The following is a 17,711-nucleotide window of genomic DNA, read 5'->3' on the forward strand; positions in this document are numbered from 1 at the left end:
TTGTGTCAGGTGGCACCTGGGTTGGATCAGAGGCTCTGCTCTTCCAGCAGGGAATAAGGAGCTGTTTCTGTCCTTGAACTCCTGGGACTGCACTGGCTCCAGTCGAAAGCCCCTGTTGTCCTTTCAGGGGCCCAAGCAAGCCAGCTCCAGCAGAGAGCAGGGGACAGCTTGCCATGTATGCAAACATTGCCTGGTGGTTTGGGAGTCAGTAAGTTTTCTCCTCTGATTTATTTCATTTCATCTGTTAAGTATGTTCAAACCTTAGTAAACTAACACTGCCTATTTTTTTAAAAAAAATGGTTATTCTTTTTCTGAAATATTCAACAATGCAGCAGCTCTACTTTTTATCTGATACGTGGAGCAGGAGTTGCCCTGCTTAGCCTGAGCATGGAGTATTTGTCCACAGCTAAGTGATCCACATCTCCTGGCTCTTTGTTAACTTCCTGGAAGTTGGGTAATAGCTGTGGGACTCAGTTCTCAAATGTTTCTCTTTGAATATGTATTGATGTGTGGTGAGATAGCAGTGTTCACAGGTATTCAGGCCCCTGAGTTTAGAGTTTGGTTAATGTTATGGATAGCTATTGTTATTATGTATTAGAGAATCCTATCTATAAAGCTAATCTTTTTATGTTGCCTTATTGAAAGCTTCTTCCACCACCCAGGTCAAAACTGTGAAATTCCATTGTGAGTAGGATTCCATAGTCAGTTTTGAATGCATTTTCTGTATCAGTGCACTTTTATTAGGCATCTTGAGGAACTGGCTTCTAATCTACACTTGCAGAGATAAGATATTTTCTTTTTTAATCCCAAACAGTAAACCTGCTAGTCATAGTAAAAATAACTGTAATTCATTACCAGTCATTGAGCATTACCTATGCTATGTCTGAGTGCCACACCAGAAAATGCATGGGAGTCAGCTCATTTAATCCTCATGCAGACCATACTGATAAACCCCAAATTGCCCTCTGTTCAACTCCCAGGGAAGCTGAGGCTTACAAATCATAGTAGCTTGCCCAAATTAAGTCATTTGCTGGAGGATGACAGCTTGGCAATCTCTTGGCTGGATTTGCTCTAACATCTTTCTGATTCCAGAACATGGAACCAGGGCCTTATAGCTCTAAGACGATGTCTTGGGGCAGATTTCTAAAAAACAGTGACCTTAAATTGCCCTGGACATGATGTTTTTATAGGTAAAGCAATATCCCCAAGTTTACTGAGCCAGGGTGATATTTATTGTCTTCATGCCACAGTTTTTCTGAGAGCTGCCTGTTTCATAGACACATATTTTAGCCTTTATTTATCTGGGTTTTTCTGATGATTGATTCTCTGGTTTTAAGTTTTATATTTAATGGCAATGACAGTAGAGAAAGTTTTGGTGGACTTTTCCTGATCTCTCCTTCATTAGAAGGAAATTTTGTTTTAGAAGTAATATTGCTCTGAGCTTTGGAGGTGCTGAGCTCTGATAGAAAGTATTACAGGGATGTTTAACTTGGGGTCCCTGTCTTTCAAGGTGGTTTGTAGCAATCTGTGTCCATGAAGTAGTCTTGTGGCATCTTGCTTATGTAGAAGGTCCAATGCTTTCTTAGATACTCAAAGGAGTACTTGACTGTAAAGGCATAGAGGAGTTCTCCAGACTGACCTGAGGCTTATCCCAGCTCAGCTGGCTACCTGACATCAGCCCTGGACATGTCCTTCCATCTCCCTGCTTCTCCATCTCTCCCTCTGTTTCCTGAAGCTGTTGAACATAGTCCCTGAGATTCTTTGTGAACCATGTGGAACCTTAACAATGAATAATGTTCTCTAGGACTCCAATTTTGTTTACAAACAAAACTTATCTGGACCACACATTGGAGAAGAGGATGTGTCTCTTTGAATGTGTGATGGAAACCTTTTCCAAAGGTTGCTCCCCCATCTTGTCCCCCCTCTCAAGCTCAGCATTCTGATACTTAGCACAGGGTTTGCTGATTATCCTGGGCAACGATACATAATGGTCAGGATAGTATCCTAGGCTCAGAAAGACTTCAGCTGGAATTCCAGCCTTTCCAGCTATGCATAAGAATGTTACTTAGGCTGTTGGATCCTCAGACATCTCATCTGTAGAATGGGAAGAATAAGCTTGTAGTATGAAGTCATTGTGAGGATTGAATATACACAAAGTGTTTGGTATGATAACTGGCTCATCATTGTTCAGAAAATGACAGTGTAAAGTCTGATTAATATTGGAATTAAAGATGTGGGAGCCAATACTATTTGTAAGAATGCCTCATCCACCTCTTTGGCAACACTCCTGACAGCTTTATGTAGTGCTAGTGGATCAGAGTTCCTGGACATCGGTCTGTCCAGAGTTGAGCATGTGGAACTGAGTCCCAGGGGACTCACTCCCATACTCACTTACTCATGAGGTGATCACTGAACTTACCTATCTTGTTTGGGCCAATCAATTTGTGTTCTCTTGGAATTGAACAGAATCTAGAGCTATGGCTGGTACTAAATAGCCAAACAAAACCAGGAGTAGCATATTTATATCTCTTAGGTTTTCCTCCAGCAAATTAAGCAAACATGCAAATACTGAAGAATCTCATGGGAGAGACAGGTGACTCCCTTCCTCCTGTGGCATAAACAGGCCATGTAGCCTGGCTTGCCTCATTGCTAGATCGGTAACCAGGAGGGGCCGGGGTGTGTCTGGTTTCTCTCTGAAGTTTTCTGTGAGCAGAGTTGTTTACCAGGAGCCAGCAGAGCAGCCAACGTGGTAAATTTTATAAATCACATAGGTACATCATTCAGGTAAGTTGTTGTCAATGTGGCCATTGACTTTGGCATCCAGTATTCTTGGATCCTAAGAAAATGTTATGCCTTCATTTCTGATTGGATACATGAAAGAAATGTAAAGCAGAAGAAGCCCTTTGGACTCTTGGTCTGGGGGAGTACAGAACACCATGAATTTCCCTGGGACAATCTGCAGGCCACAAAGCCACTCCATCCTAGTGGGGGGCCTGCTGGCACCTGTGGAATTTGGTTTTAATTCAGCTGCCAGTGGTAGGAGCCTGAGATTTGCATTCCCTGTGCCATTTAGCCCGCATAATTCTTCTTATTCCTCTGATTTTCAGGGAGCAGATTTCAAGCATTCTGCTACACATTGAAGAGCTCTCAAAATAAAACCCAGCTGGGAGTCACCCAGCTGATGTGAGAATTAGCAAACATTGCCCAGAAACAGTAAATGTGTGATGGTTTTAAGCTGAAATCATTTGGAGCTAAGATTGATGGCCTTTGAAATTCCAGAAATGTTTTTGTATCTACTTCTCATTTTGTAAATAGTTTCTGCTGAGGCACACCCATCTTTCTAACCTGGAAGGCCAGAGGGAATTTGGGTTATGTGCTCCATGATTCATCTCCTGAAGGGCTTGGAGGACCTGCCCTGCACCTGCTGGGTGCTGGGAAAGAGGAAACAAATCCTGCTTGCCCAGCCTGGACGCAGCCAGGGACACCTGTCTTGGGTGCTCCTAGGAGGAACCAGGCATGGCCCGAATCCCATGGTTTCCTAGACTTGTGCGAAATCCTGCTGTTTAAACTGCCCCCATACTCCTGACAATTAGACACCTAGGCACAGCATTTTGAGAACAGCGCCACCCGCTTGGTAATGCTCATGACTTTTCAACACTGAGTGAAATCAGTCAAGGCTCTCAAGAGAACAACAGTAGTTCTTTCCTAGGATGAACCACTCCCAGGTGGAGGGAAGCTGGACATTTTCTATTTGTCTCTGTGAGTCTATCCTACAAAGGTCAGTGGTTATTTTCAGAGAAGCCTTGACTGCAAGCACAAAACAAGGAGGGAGGAAACAGTCTGGCAGAGGCTGTCTGGTCCTCCAACATGGTAGTCTCTGCTTTCTCATGCATACATCCTTGGCAAACACAAACCTGACTCTAGGAGTATCTGTACATAATCCTTTGGTGGAGAAGGCGTAGGAGGGATCCAGGATAATGCTTCCTCACTCTCCTGCAGCCAGACTGACACCACTGTGCCTACCATCTGTCCTGCTCCCCCCAGCAGGCTCTCTCTCCTGGCAAACACATTTTGCCCCTCCTCTGTTTCCCACAAGGGGAAGTTTAGACTTTCCTCTCCCCTCCATCATGCTCAGCATCCTTTTCTTGTACTTCACCCTGCTCAGCAAAACAAGCTGCTTATGGGGCTCAGGCTTGATAGGTAGAGATTTGAGGGTCTCTGAGAAGGAAACCAATGAGGGTGTGAGGGTGGGCCATAGTGCCCTGACAATGCTGTTGTTAAATCGTGGTAGCAAACTCATAACGAAAATTGACCCTGTTAACCATGGTGCAGTTCAGAAGTGTTAAGTACATTCACATTGATGTACAGCCATCACCACCATCCGTCTCAGAACTTTATTCATTTTGTAGAACTTAAACTCTGACCCCATTGAACAGTTCCTCATTCTCCTTCCTCCAGCCTCTGGCAACCCCCATTCTGTCTTCTGTTGGTGAATTTAACTACACTCCGTCCTCATGTAAATAGAATCATACATTGCTGGGACTGGCTTATTTCCTTGAACATAATGTTCATCCATGTTATAGTACATGCCAAAATATCTTTCCTTTTTAAGACTGAGTAATGCTTCCTTTTATATATTTGCAACATTTTACCTATCCATTCATTCATTGGTGGTCACTTGAGTTGCTTCCATGTTTTGACTATTGTGAATAATGCCACTATAAACTTAGTATACAAATCTCTCTTCAAGATCTTGCTTACTGTTTTTTTTTTTTTTTTGGGGGGGGGATGGTTTTAAAACCACTAAAACCAAAATTGGACTTGCTGAATCATATGGTATTTCTATATTTAATTTTTAGAGAAGCCACTGTACTATTTTAGTGTATACATGTACTCTAAAGTCTGAAAAAAAAAAAAAAACTGAAATCCAAAACATTTCTGGACCCAAGCATTTCAGTCCATATATATAAAGAGAAAAATATGCCACATATTAAAAACATAGTCTTAATTTAGCATCTCCTGCTTCCCAGAGATGTTAAATAATAAAGAAGTAAGGTATGCTCCCACAGTGGGCAGTCTGTGGGGTGAGGTAAGCCCATGTGCCTGGTATCCAGAACAGTTTTCTCAACCTGGAGTTCTCCACTCACAGATGTAGAGCTACTGCACATATACTCAGACATTGTTTTGAAGTAAAAATTTTTCATGTGTAGTTCTCTAAATTGGCATTCTGTGAAATAAAAACACAAACTCTTAAATTCATTAATATATCTATTAAATGTAGGTCGTGTACAATATATTAATTGCTTTCATTTAATAATAAAAAAATTATAGCTGCAATCATGCTGTTTTAATGCTGGCAACTTTTAAGACTGCTCAAAGCTTCCTTTTTAGGTGGATGTTATATCCCTGCGGTTTCCTTCTCCCTCTGAAATCCTTGCTCATTTGAAACTTCTTATTTTATGCAATTTTAAAGAAATGTTGCAACCCATTAACATAAACTGAGTCTCAGATATTTGGATATAACCAGTCCATGATGGATTTAGGGCATTTTTAAGCTCCCCAGGTGAGTGCACTGATCTCAGCTAGGCCTGAGAGGAGCATGGTGAGAGGAACTCTCAGAAGATGTAGTATTCAAGAAGAGCAAACATAGAAGGCAAGGAGTATGACAAGGCACAGGTAGGTGGCGCTGCTGGTGGGTTTTCCAGGAGCAGTGAACTGGAGACCCAATGCCAGAATAATGGAGGAGACTGGAGAGTGGTCCAAGCTCAGAGTCAGAGTCAGTGCAGATGTCTAGACTCTAGAGGTTGGGATGTCGATTTATAGCTCAACAGGGGACAGATGTGTTATGTTGCTGAGCCATTAGGCTTGCAGAAAGCACATAGCTGATTGTTGCTGTGAAGGTGTTTAGGGCCTTATCAGTTTTTTCCAAAAGGAGCCAGCAATTTATTTTGTGAGTGTTAAATATTCCATATTTTAAAAATTTGTTTTATTTCTTTTAAATACATGACAGTGGAATGCATCACAATTCTTATTACACATATGGAACAATTTTTTATACCTTTGTATATAAAGTATGTTCACATCAATTCATCAATTCATACATGTACTTTGGATAATGATGTCTATCACATTCCACCATCCTTGCTAATCCCTTGCCCCCTCTCTTTCCCTCCCACCCCTCTGCCCTATCTAGAATTCATCGGTTTCTCCCATGCTCTCCCTCCTTACACCACTATGAGTCAGCCTCCTTATATCAGAAAAAACATTCAGCATTTATTTTTGGGGGATTGGCTAACTTCACTTAGCATTATCTTCTCCAACTCCATCTGTTTACCTGTAAATGCCATGGTTTTATTCTCTTTTATTGCTGAATAAAATTTCATTGTGAATATATGCCACATTTTTTATATCCATTCATCCACTGAAGGGCATCTAGGTTGGCTCCACAGTTTAGCTATTGTGAATTGTGCTACTATAAACATTGATGTGGCTGTGTCCCTGTAGTATGCTGTTTTTAACTCCTTTGGGTATAGTCCGAGGAGAGGGATAGCTGCAGTCTATGCAGTTTCCTTCTCCCTCAAATGGTGGTTCCATTCCCAGATTTCCAAGGAATCTCCATACTGCTTTCCATATTGGCTGCACCAATTTTTCCCCACATCGTCACCAACACTTCTTGTTGTTTGTCTTCATAATAGCTGCCATTCTGACTGGAGTGAGATGATATCGTAGAGTAGTTTTGATTTGCATTTCTCTAGTTGCTAGAGATGATGAACATGTTTTCATATATTTATTATTGATTGAAATATTGAAATATTCCATATTTTAAAATGTTTGTCAACAATGTATGTGCATGCATGATAAACATGTATGCACACACACAACGCTCTGCTAGGCAAACAAATCTCCCTGGTGTCCTTGCAGCTTGCAGATTTGCACCTTCCTAGTCCATGGGCCTTACTAGGTGGGTAGTGGGTGTGCTGTGGGCAGGGGAATGCATGAGAAGATGGACAGCCCTCATGTGCAGTAAACACTGAGGAAGGAAGGAGTCCATGTCAGCAGTAGACTTGACTGAGAAGTTGCTGTATTGAAGAGAGAGAAAACATTCTTACACAACTCTGCATTTGTGTGTCCCTTAGCAATGATAATTTGGACCACAGCAGAGAAGCGTGGATGGAATGATACCTTGAGGTGACTTTGGGTAGTTGGGGACAGAGTGTAGATTTGGGGCAAACAAAGGGGGCAATTAAAACTTCTGTCTCTCTTCAGCCCCATGCTCTCTTGCATAGTGGTGGCTGAATAAAAGAATGCATTACTAGCTGCTTCTGGTTGGACTCCATGTTTGGAAGGAGTTCAAACCAGCAAAGTTGAAATATATACTCATTTCCTAAAAATTGTCAAATAAACACTTTTTTTCTTGAAGGCAACTTTCAGCAGGTAAATCATAGACAAGACTTGTAACCCTAGACTTAATGTTGATTAGTGAAAGATTGTTTGAGTCTGTCTGTCTTGATTTTTCTATCTCTAAAGTGGGTGACATCTCTCCTTCCTCATAGAAACTGGACAGTGTAGTGGTTAAATTTTCAGGCTCTGAAATCAAATTGTCTGTAGTTGTTATTAGCTCTGCCTGTCTGTAACATGGAAATGGTGTACCTACACTTCTTATCTATAAAATATAAGTAATAGTCATTCCTCCTCAGAAAACAGAAAAAAGAATACATGAATCAATAAATATTCAGTCTTTAGTGTATAAAATGTTGACTATTTCATTTTTATTTCTATAAAATGAAAGGAAGCAAGATAAAATACAGCACAATTTTATAAGTGCAGGGCTTTTAACAAGAAAAAGAGAAGAATTAATTTATGCCTAATTATCATAGTAGAGGATAAGATATATTATTCCAAGTCTTGCTAAAACTAGTGACCTGAATATCAGTAAGTTTACAGCCTCTTCTGAATCCCATTTGTTCTTCCCCCCACAATTTAATTTTTAATTTTTTAAACATTAATTTTTTTTTCAGTTATAGATGAACAAAATACCTTTTATTTATTTATTTATTTTTATGTGGTGCTGAGGATCAAACCCAGTGCCTTCAGGTGCTAGGCAAGCACTCTACCACTGAGCCACAACCCCAGCCCATTCCCCCATTTTACTTTTTTTTTTTGGTGCTGGGGATTGAATCCAGGACTTTGTGCATGCAAGGCAAACACTCTACCAACTGAGCTATATCTCCAGCCCCTGGTTCCCCCCATTTTTAATGACCTCTTTCATTTTAAAAGCAGTAAGTATGCAGACAGTGTTATAGAAAAAATTAAAAAATTTAAAAATGCACAGAATAAAATAGCAAAATGTATATCATGCCTTACATTACTTAGATGTCAGTGAATTCTTTTTTTAAAACTGTCTTGTGATCTATTGTTCTCTTGAAAAATGAAATTTTCATAAGCAAATAATGTTTTGAAGCTCATTTTTCCAAAAATCTTTGTTGAACATTTTTGCTCATTAGATTATATATTTAAATAGTGCCAGTGTAATGTTAAACCATTATTTATTGACATTGTCTTTTATAAGTGTATGATTATATTATTTGTTTGGTGATTTATTTAAGAATGTTTAGTTAGATTATGTATTTATTTGCTTGTTTGCTGTTAGAAGTTATGCCATAATGAGAGTCTTTGAATCTCCCACAGTGTGGTCTTGCAATACTGTCATTTCTTCAGAATAAATTTCTGGAAATAGAATTCCTGTATCTTTGATACCTCCTGCCATAGTACCTCCAAGAAGGTTACCTTGCAGCAGAGTTTATGGGGCATGGAGAGCTCATATTGCCTCCCTGTGGGGCAGGGTAGGGAGGATTGGGCAGGAGCAAGCCCTTGGGAGTCAGCTGATCTGGTTTCTAGCTCTGCCTGACACCCAATGATTGTATGCCCTTGGGTGAGCTATGGATTTCTCTCAGACTGAATTTTCTGAGCTGCAAAATATTTTGAGACCTGAATGATGTAACTACTGAATATTGTAGTTATTAGGTAAATAACTAAGGTTTTTATTAGCATAGGACATAGTGAATGTTTAGTGCGGAGTAAATACTAGCTATTATTATAAAAAAATATACAGGATCTATGTAAAATAGGGTCCTTATGTATAAATGACTACATGTATGTGTGTGTATTTATTCTGATACAGCTATATAAGCATATATATATATATATATATATGCTTATATGTAGGTATATAGACATATAATGTATATGCATAAATGTATATATTTATACATATCTGCACACATATACTATAGGTATTCTGCATATCAAATAAAAAAATATATATACATATATATATGTATATATACACACACACACACACAAAAAAAAAATGGTCAGTTTTCTTTCCTTACTAATCTGGAGGAAACAAGAATTTGTAAAAATATTCATCGGAGTAAGTGACTCATTGGCAAGGGTTTAGGAATCTCCTACAAAGTGATGTGAACATTCAAAACACAGTTTGAAATCTGATATAAATCAAGATGAAAGGATTGCATGTTATGACATTATCACCTACTGCCAAACAGCTGCATCCACTCAGAGTGGCTTTGTCAATGAGTGCTAGACCAAGGTTGATTTAATATGGCTTGATATCATCCCAGTATATTCAATATCATGGACCCATGGATTCCAGACCTTCAGAACTGGTCCTGGCTCCTGCTCTGGGGCAGGTTGAGCACAACCCTTGCAGACTATCAAGGGAGCCCACTGACTTAAATTGTAATGTGAACCCCACCTGTAACTCAGAAAGGGCCAAGTAATCTCAGCTCTACCTTTGCATTGTTAGGATCCTGTAGAAAATAGTACAGTACTGCTCCCAGCTGGTAACCACATTTTTCAGGTGTTTCTTTCCAGGAACTCTTCAAAAATGCTTCCTCTATTTTTCTTTTCACTGGCTTATTTTCTTGATGGTGTCTTCTGTAAATGTGGAATGCTATTGCTATGCTGACTTTAGAAAGATCATGCCACTCGCAAGTTATTTCTGGAGAGAGGCATGAACACTTACGACAATGAATTATTATGAAGCAAGTATGAAAACTTCTGCTTCATCCAGTTCTTTTGTCTTGTCATTTTTTAAGGAGGAAGATGAAGGCTCGTGCTCCCCCACCTCCTGGAAAGCCTGTTCCTCTGAATGTTCATGGGGATCAAAGACCTCCCTGTGATGCAGCCCTCAGCTCACAGCAGAATCTGATCCACATGAAGGAGGCACTGCGAAACAGTACTCTGGCCATCACTGTAGTTCTTCCCAGTGGGCTGCAGAAGCAGAGTGTGGTCAATGGAAGGTAGGTAAGAGGCTTGTGCTGTGGGAGGAGCCACTGACCTCCCATGTACGGATGCCAGAAGGACAACTGAAGAGTGGATGTTGATTTATTGCCCTTTTCTTCCAACTCATATACTGGTGAGGGCCATATGGATATCAGTGAAGGTCTAGGTGTCCATCTAGACTTCCCCACTGGTCCACCTGGATTGAGGGTATGACTAGCCCAGCCAGGCTCCTGTGAATCCTAAAGAAGCATGTGAGAGGTTGGGCTCAGAAAGAAGGGGTGGGAAGGAGTCCCAGACACAACTCCAAGGAAATGACCTTTGGCCCCAGGGTTGGACCATTACCCCAGCATCCTTGGTTCTGAAGTTACTTAGCCAGGAGAGCAGCCTCCTGAATGAACCATTCTAGGGACTACTTACAGCCTTATCTATGCAGGTATACATGCAATTGGCAGTCACCTTTTGCAAATGAAAGCATGATCCATGGATTTCAGGTTTAAGGGCTTCATTTCCATATCCTTAATTTTCACATCATCTTCATAGCACAGACTTGCCAGTGGATATGCCTGTGGACAACTGAAATGCTGCTTGTACACAGAGAGTACAAATGAAATATTGGCACAGCTTCCTTCATTCATAGTACTCAGAGTTTTATTACCAATAGAATTATATATTTTATGTTTGATGTTGATCAAAATACATAACAGTTATGTTAAGAAGTCTTGTGCTACTATAACTGTTGCTATGTCTGGTAACTCAATCCATGATAAAAATGTTAAAAAAATCATAGGAAAATTTTGAAATTTTAATAAATATTATATTGTAGATAAATATGATGGAAAACTTTCAAGCATAAAAACGTATTTGCATATCTGGTAGAAGAATGAATGGAAGTAGTACTTGTAGGAGAAATGGAACAAGAAATGGTATAACATATTTAACTCTTAGAAACACTTTGCTCAAGAATTATTAAAATGGATAATGGTGAACATTACAATACTTTGGGTTTTTATATTCTCGTGGACACCTTTTAAAAAGTGATGCAAGAGCTTTATTATTTTATTCATTTTAAAATATCAGTGTTTGGATGATAACCTGAATTTTGTTAATCCTTTGCAACTATTTTATCAAATTAATAAATTAATTAATAATGAATACTCTAGGTGATTATTTTGTTTTTACTTAATGCTAGGGAAGGAACCCAAGACCTTGAGCATGCTAGGCAAGCACTCTACCATTGGGCTGTACCCCTGCACCAGGTGATGACTTACTGGGCAAAAGGGTACATAAATTTTCACATATACTCTGTAGGACATGTGAACAAAAACTGGAGGAACATCACTGCCACTCTCAGTATATACCTAGGATTGGAACTGTTGGATTATAGAGTACTGTGTCTTTACCTGTACTAGACAAGGTTATACTGTTTTCCACTGTAGTGTTACCAGGGTGACCTCAGGAGTAGTGTTTTTTTTTTTTTTTTTGTGTGTGTGTGTGTTCTCCTTGTAGCTGTTGTTTATACCAGTAGGACTGAATACATCACACTGTGCTATTGTGGTAGGTGCCTACCTTGAAGCAGGTATCTTGGGGCTTTTCCTCAGGTCTGGCTCCCAGGGGTTATATACCAGATAGTTGAGTTGTAAGAGATTTTCTGCATTTCTTTGTTTTACAGAGTAGTCATTGTTTTAAGTACACATGGCCTTATAATTTAATTATAGTTTTCAAAATGATTTTTGAATATGCATGAAATTTTACCAGTGAATGTATTATGGTTTGTACACTATTATATTTTCTGGTTAATTTCTTTTCTTTCTTTCTTTTTTTTTAAGAAAATGGCATTGTGAGATAATGCCTCAGAGATGAGTTCATGAAGTGGTTTCCAAAGTGTGGAAACCCTGGACCAGGAGCATGTGCATCACCTGGGAACTTATTAGGATTTACTTCTCAGGCCCCACCCAACCCTCCTTAAGATGAGACTCTTCCACATGGGCCTTAACAAGTCCTCCAGGTGATTCTGATGCAGTTGAACTTTTCAGAACCCCAGCTTACTGTCTGCCCCACCCCCCATCCCCAGCTAATTTTATTGTTTCAGAAACTGAGGTCTGACAGAATGAGTGATTTAAGAAGGAATACAGAGAAAAAATACTTTCAGAGAAGGCTTATATCTGGGTTGGCAGGGGCTTGCAATTGGCTATAGCTGTGGCTGTGAAGCATGGTAGGGGTTCAGGATTAATAGAAGGAAGCGTTCCCTTGGGACAGGGCTTTAGAGGTTGGAGGTCAAGGATTTGAATTGATGCCAGCAGATTTCTTGAATGACTTTTATAATGGAGCACACTTTGACCCTAGATTGGATGATCACATATTAAGACGATATCAAGGAGCTATGAGGGGGTATTGAATGGCCCACTGGTATTGAGGCACTTCTTAACCTTTGCTTAAAACAGATCTACTTGTTTTTTGTCAGAATGGTTTGTTCCTTCTGTTTAAACAGGTGTTTTAGTAAAAGACGAGGTTACCTTTATACCAGCTACGCAAGTAGTTTTAAACACAACCAGCCCTTAACTGTAGAGTTCCTGACATGAAAGATCCTCATAAGTGACAGTATATTAGAAATTGCATGCTCATGATCCCATTCTGCAAATGACAATCTTTTTTTTTTTTTTCCTGAGCTTCTTTTGAATTTATGAACAAATAAAAGTGCACATATGTTCTTAAAGTTGGGAGGTGAGCACTGGGGCTCTGGGCTGTTCTTAAGAAAAATGGCCTGACAGACCTTTATGAATGGTGTCTCCCCTCCCCACACAGCAGCTGGAGGGAGGACACCAGTTCCATTACTTTAATTGGTGTACAAGCAAAGAGAAGATATTGAAAGAGACAGTGCCCTCAGTCAAAAGGGAGCTTTGTAAAAGTTGTCAGATGTTTAGTATTGGGCTGTGAGGTTTTCATGTAGTAAATTAGTCACATCCACATTAATTCACATAGCTAAGGGTCTGGGGCAGGAAAGGGAAGGTTTTTTTTTTTTCTTTTCTCTCTTTTACAGTATAGAAGAAATCTCCCCCAAGTTCTGTCTCGTGGTTCTTCCAGCCTCTGTGAGCCTTGTCACCCCTTTACAACAGATACATTTATACCTATGCAGGGAATTGTAGGTCTCGGTGCAGGAACCTCACAGTGGCAGGTATTGGGCCTCCAGGTTCCTTCTATAGAGGGGCCCCCTGTTTCTATACTCACAGGAAGGGAGGCTGAGAGATGTTCTCATCCCTGGTCTGTCTTATGAAGGGCTGATAGAGTACATGTGTGGTCCTTGGCAGCTTCCAGAAGGCCTGTTGATTTGGTTTTGCTCCCATGGTGAGCTTCTGGCCTTAGGGGCTGAAGGAAGTACAGTTAAAGAGGCAGTTCTTGTGTCCTGGCCTGGGGAGTCAGCCAGAGGGAGGCCATCCTTAAATAACAGGGTTGGCAGCTGGGTATGGTTTGGCTTGCTTATGTTTTCATTTGAAGAATACCTTTTAAACAGTGTAAATTCCTGGGATATAAAGTCCTAAATGGCACCGTAGGGCAGAGAGGTGAATTTTGTTCAGCAGCCCTTTTTATGAAGCTCATAGACTATTTGTGATAATCGGGATGACAAGTCACCCTTCTAATGACCACCTCTCCCAGACTCCCCATGGTGTGCTTCTTCACTGAGGCTTTGTTTGTGTGTTTAGCCTAAATCCAGGAGAAGTCCCCTCCCCCGCAAAAAATCACTTTGATTTATAGAATGATATCATTCATATTTAATTTCTAAGTTTTTAAAGGAAGACTCTTTCTTTTGAGGAAATAATTAGGTTAAGGCATTGGCTATAGATTATAAAATGCTTGCTATACTAGCAAAAGGCAGGCTTGTTCTCACTGACTGTTCACCAAATTGCAGAAGGTGCTATGGTTGTTGTGGTAGTGGTGATGTATCCATCACATGGGTGGTAGGGTTTTGATAAATTAAAAAATACTAAAATATTCATTTATTCATTGACAATATACGTATTCAATCACTAACTTTGTTGCGGCACTAGGAAGTGGACATCTCAGCCAGCAGAGGAAATGCACAGCCTGTCTAAAATGACCAGTATAAGAGGCTGGTAGTTCCAGTTTACAAGAACCTAGAGTATTTGGGTTGGGGAGAATGGGTCTAGACACTTGGTGGTTCTATTCCAGGGCTTGACAAGTCACTGGCAAACTTGCATCAGAGTATTAATTTTTTTCAATCATATGGGTAAGCCGACTGATATTAAAAGTAGCACACAAAATTTATGTGAAATTTTAAGACAACAATAGCAGGTGACTTTGAGTGTCACTGGGCTATATCCAGGTTCCCCAGTAGTACTCATTGACTCTTCTACTGAGTGAGAATCAGATAGAGAACCTAATCTGCTATAACCTAAATGCAGAAGAAATAAAGTGACCTTCAAGAGAAATTCAGTATATTAGACAAAGGGAAATGAAAGACAGGTAAGGGGAATAGGAATAGAAAAGACACAGAATAAATCTAACATAATTTTCCTGTTGTCACATATTTTCCTAGTACACAATTACCTATGTGAATCAATCCCACATTGTGCCTACCCACAAGAATGGGGTCCTAATTAGAGTAAGATATATCCAATGCTTGTATAATTTTGTCAAAATGGATTCTACTGTCTTGTATAATGTTATGCTTGAAATCAGGACCCCCAAAAGACCACCAGAGACCAAGATCCATGTAAACAGCAAAGAGGTGTTTATTGTGAGCTAGCTCGGTCCTCCACGCACACACAGCAACTGGTGACGCTGAGAGGCCCCAAACACAGGGTTTGCAGCAGTTTTATACATTCTTTGGAGAAGGCAGGGACCCCCACATACGTCATAGCATCTCTTAGCAAATCATCACATACCTAGAGAAAATCAAATAACAACTCTAAAACATGATTAGCACATTCACTGGCGGGAACAAGTTGGATAGGGGTGATTGGTCAGTACAAAAGGGGTATTCGTTTGAACTGATTGGTTTAAGCCAAGAGGGGTGTACATGATGAACTACATGGTTTCCCAACAGGTTATCAACCACCATAAACTACTGGGAGGGTCATCTGGCATCCCAGGTATTTCCCTGTCTCGTGCTGATTGATGGCTGCTAGGGGGTTGCTATGGGTCCCCACCTAGCCTGACTGAGTCAGGGACACCTGGCGCAGCAGATCTCATTTGTAGATAAACAACTTAGGGTGGGAATGTGCCTAGGAGTGCTCTGTGGGTCTTTCCAAGGACAAAGGTCATGTCTCTTCCTTGGACAGGCTTTGCTCTGAGGTAGAGGCTGGTTTTTCAATAACTGAGAAGAACCAATAAAATGAAATTTAAAAAAAGATAAAAGTCAAAGATGATAAGATCATAGTTAAGAAAGAGCATGGGTTACTGTGGTCAGCTTAAGGATATTTTGGGGGCTGATCTTCACCAGAATGCACTTTGTTTGAGATCACCAGTCCACACCTGTGTAGGTAACTCATCTCATGGCATCATTTCTGGGTAGAATAACTGTCAGATTTTCCTGGGTTCCCAGCCTTTGCATATCTCCAGGTCAATGGACTCTAACCAATATTGTCTTTTACAGAGATTTAAAATTTGCCACTAAGAAAACAGGCCCTCATAAGTTGATAATCTCTATCTTTCCCTAAATTTACATCATTAAGCCTTTACAGACTCCTGGCAGCCGCATGGCTCTGAAATGCCAACCATCTGGAATTTGACACTGTTCTTCTGGTTGTTACTCTAGCATTAGTAGATCGCCTCTTTAAAATTGAATTCTTACTGGTGACCCCAACCTCAAACCTGGAGTTCTTCCTCTGGCTAATAGACTGTGTGGCTCTGGGCTTCTTCTTATTCCCTGAGTTGCTGTTAACCTTTTTTGTGTTGTGCTCACATGTTCACTTGTGAGGTGCTTCGTTAATACTGGCTGCCTTCAGAGGACCCTGCTTGCATCTTGCTATGCCTTTTTGGTGCCACGAAAAGCTGTCAGACTGGACTTTTTCCCAGGCTTGCTCTGACTCTGTTACACCAGAGTGTGCTCTAGGTCTCACATAAGAATCTGGACCATGTTGAACCAGTTTAAGATTTCATAGCACATGCAAATTCAGTTTAAGAGCATATTAGATGGTAGTTACCTGAAAGTAATTTGTATACCTGGCACTGAGTGAGCCATTATTTCAGTCAACACATCAGTTCTAATGTGCATATCTTGAGTCCTTGGAGTCTAATGGTTCTCAAAGTGGGGCCCCTGAACCTGCAGTATTAGTATCTCTTGAGAATATGTTAGCCTGACCCTAGACCCTTTGATCAGAAATGCTGGGATGGGGTCCAGCAATCTGTGTTTCAAACACCCTGAAGTTTCAGACTGCATGTTACAAGTCAAGATCCCCTGCTTGAGTGTGTGCCACTGGCTTTTCTAGGTGTCAGGCACATAATCCTGAGCATGAGCCCAGGACCTCATGGTCCTGTTGGCAAGAGGAGGGGAACTATGAGAAGGATTAATTCACAGGCCCAAGAAGGGTCCTGATGCACATTGTCATCACAGATGAAGAGAATCTGCCCATCCATTTCCAGTGAACACATCTGAGGTCTAGCAAGAGAGCAAGCTCGTTATGTAGAGAGAAGTCCCCTGATTAGAGGAGGACTGTTCATTAATCAGCCACAGCCTGAAGGGTCCAGGATGCAGCCTGTCTGACTTCTGTGTCCCAATTATATGCTCCGCAAACAGCCTGTGGGCTGCCCTCTATTCTCTGCCCCTCAGCTCTGAGAGTGGATATAGGCACAAGCTTCTTATTCTACATCTAGCTATCTGCTAGGATTTCAAAAAAGAGCCACTTATGAAAAAAGACCAGTTTGTTTCTCATTGAAGTCATTGACTCATGCAAAAACAATGGTTGACATCTGTATACAATTAGAAAGTAATTTTTAAAAGAAAATAGTATAAAAATTCTACTCATTTTTAGAATTTAAAAACAGAGACCAAAACAGATGCTGAAAAGCAAATTTCATCTCTACATTATAAACACTTAAAAGACATTTGGAGAACAGAGGTAAAGGAGTTGGAAGGAAAAAGGCCTACTGAGGAGGAATGGGAGAGAAAACCTAAGAGAATTCTCATCAACCTCTTCACCCCTGTTCACTTGGTTTTGGAGTGATTGATCCCTTTTATTACTATCTTCTATTCTTTTGTACCTGGGATGTATACTGAAAAAAATATATATATGGAGATGATGATGATGGTGATGATGATTCATATATATAGATATATATGTAGAGAGAGGGAGAGAGAGACCGATACACACAGAGAGACAGTGAGATTTTCTTGGGGTCCCTAACGTGCCTAAAAGTGACATTCCTATGGGATTTTTATTAAGGCCAGG

At 40.4% G+C, this 17,711-nt stretch overlaps 1 protein-coding gene across 12 annotated transcripts in view; it reads left to right on the forward strand.

Annotated features, from left to right (window-relative positions):
- Cobl (cordon-bleu WH2 repeat protein) overlaps nt 1–17,711 on the forward strand; it is a 287,464-nt gene that overhangs the window by 62,876 nt on the left and 206,877 nt on the right. For 11 of the 12 annotated variants that reach the window (XM_046451290.2, XM_058581944.1, XM_058581938.1 and 8 more), the window contains exon 2: nt 10,119–10,322. In XM_046451290.2, the coding sequence (XP_046307246.1) occupies nt 10,119–10,322 (204 nt within the window). Of the gene's footprint in view, nt 1–10,118; nt 10,323–12,113; nt 12,311–17,711 lie in introns of those variants that run through there. The other variant, XM_058581947.1, reaches the window with a different exon arrangement.

Source organism: Marmota monax, unplaced genomic scaffold (assembly GCF_021218885.2).
Source record: "Marmota monax isolate L192 unplaced genomic scaffold, Marmota_monax_Labrador192_F-V1.1 WCK01_AAM20220418_F8-fsc00430, whole genome shotgun sequence".
Lineage (NCBI taxonomy): Eukaryota > Metazoa > Chordata > Mammalia > Rodentia > Sciuridae > Marmota > Marmota monax.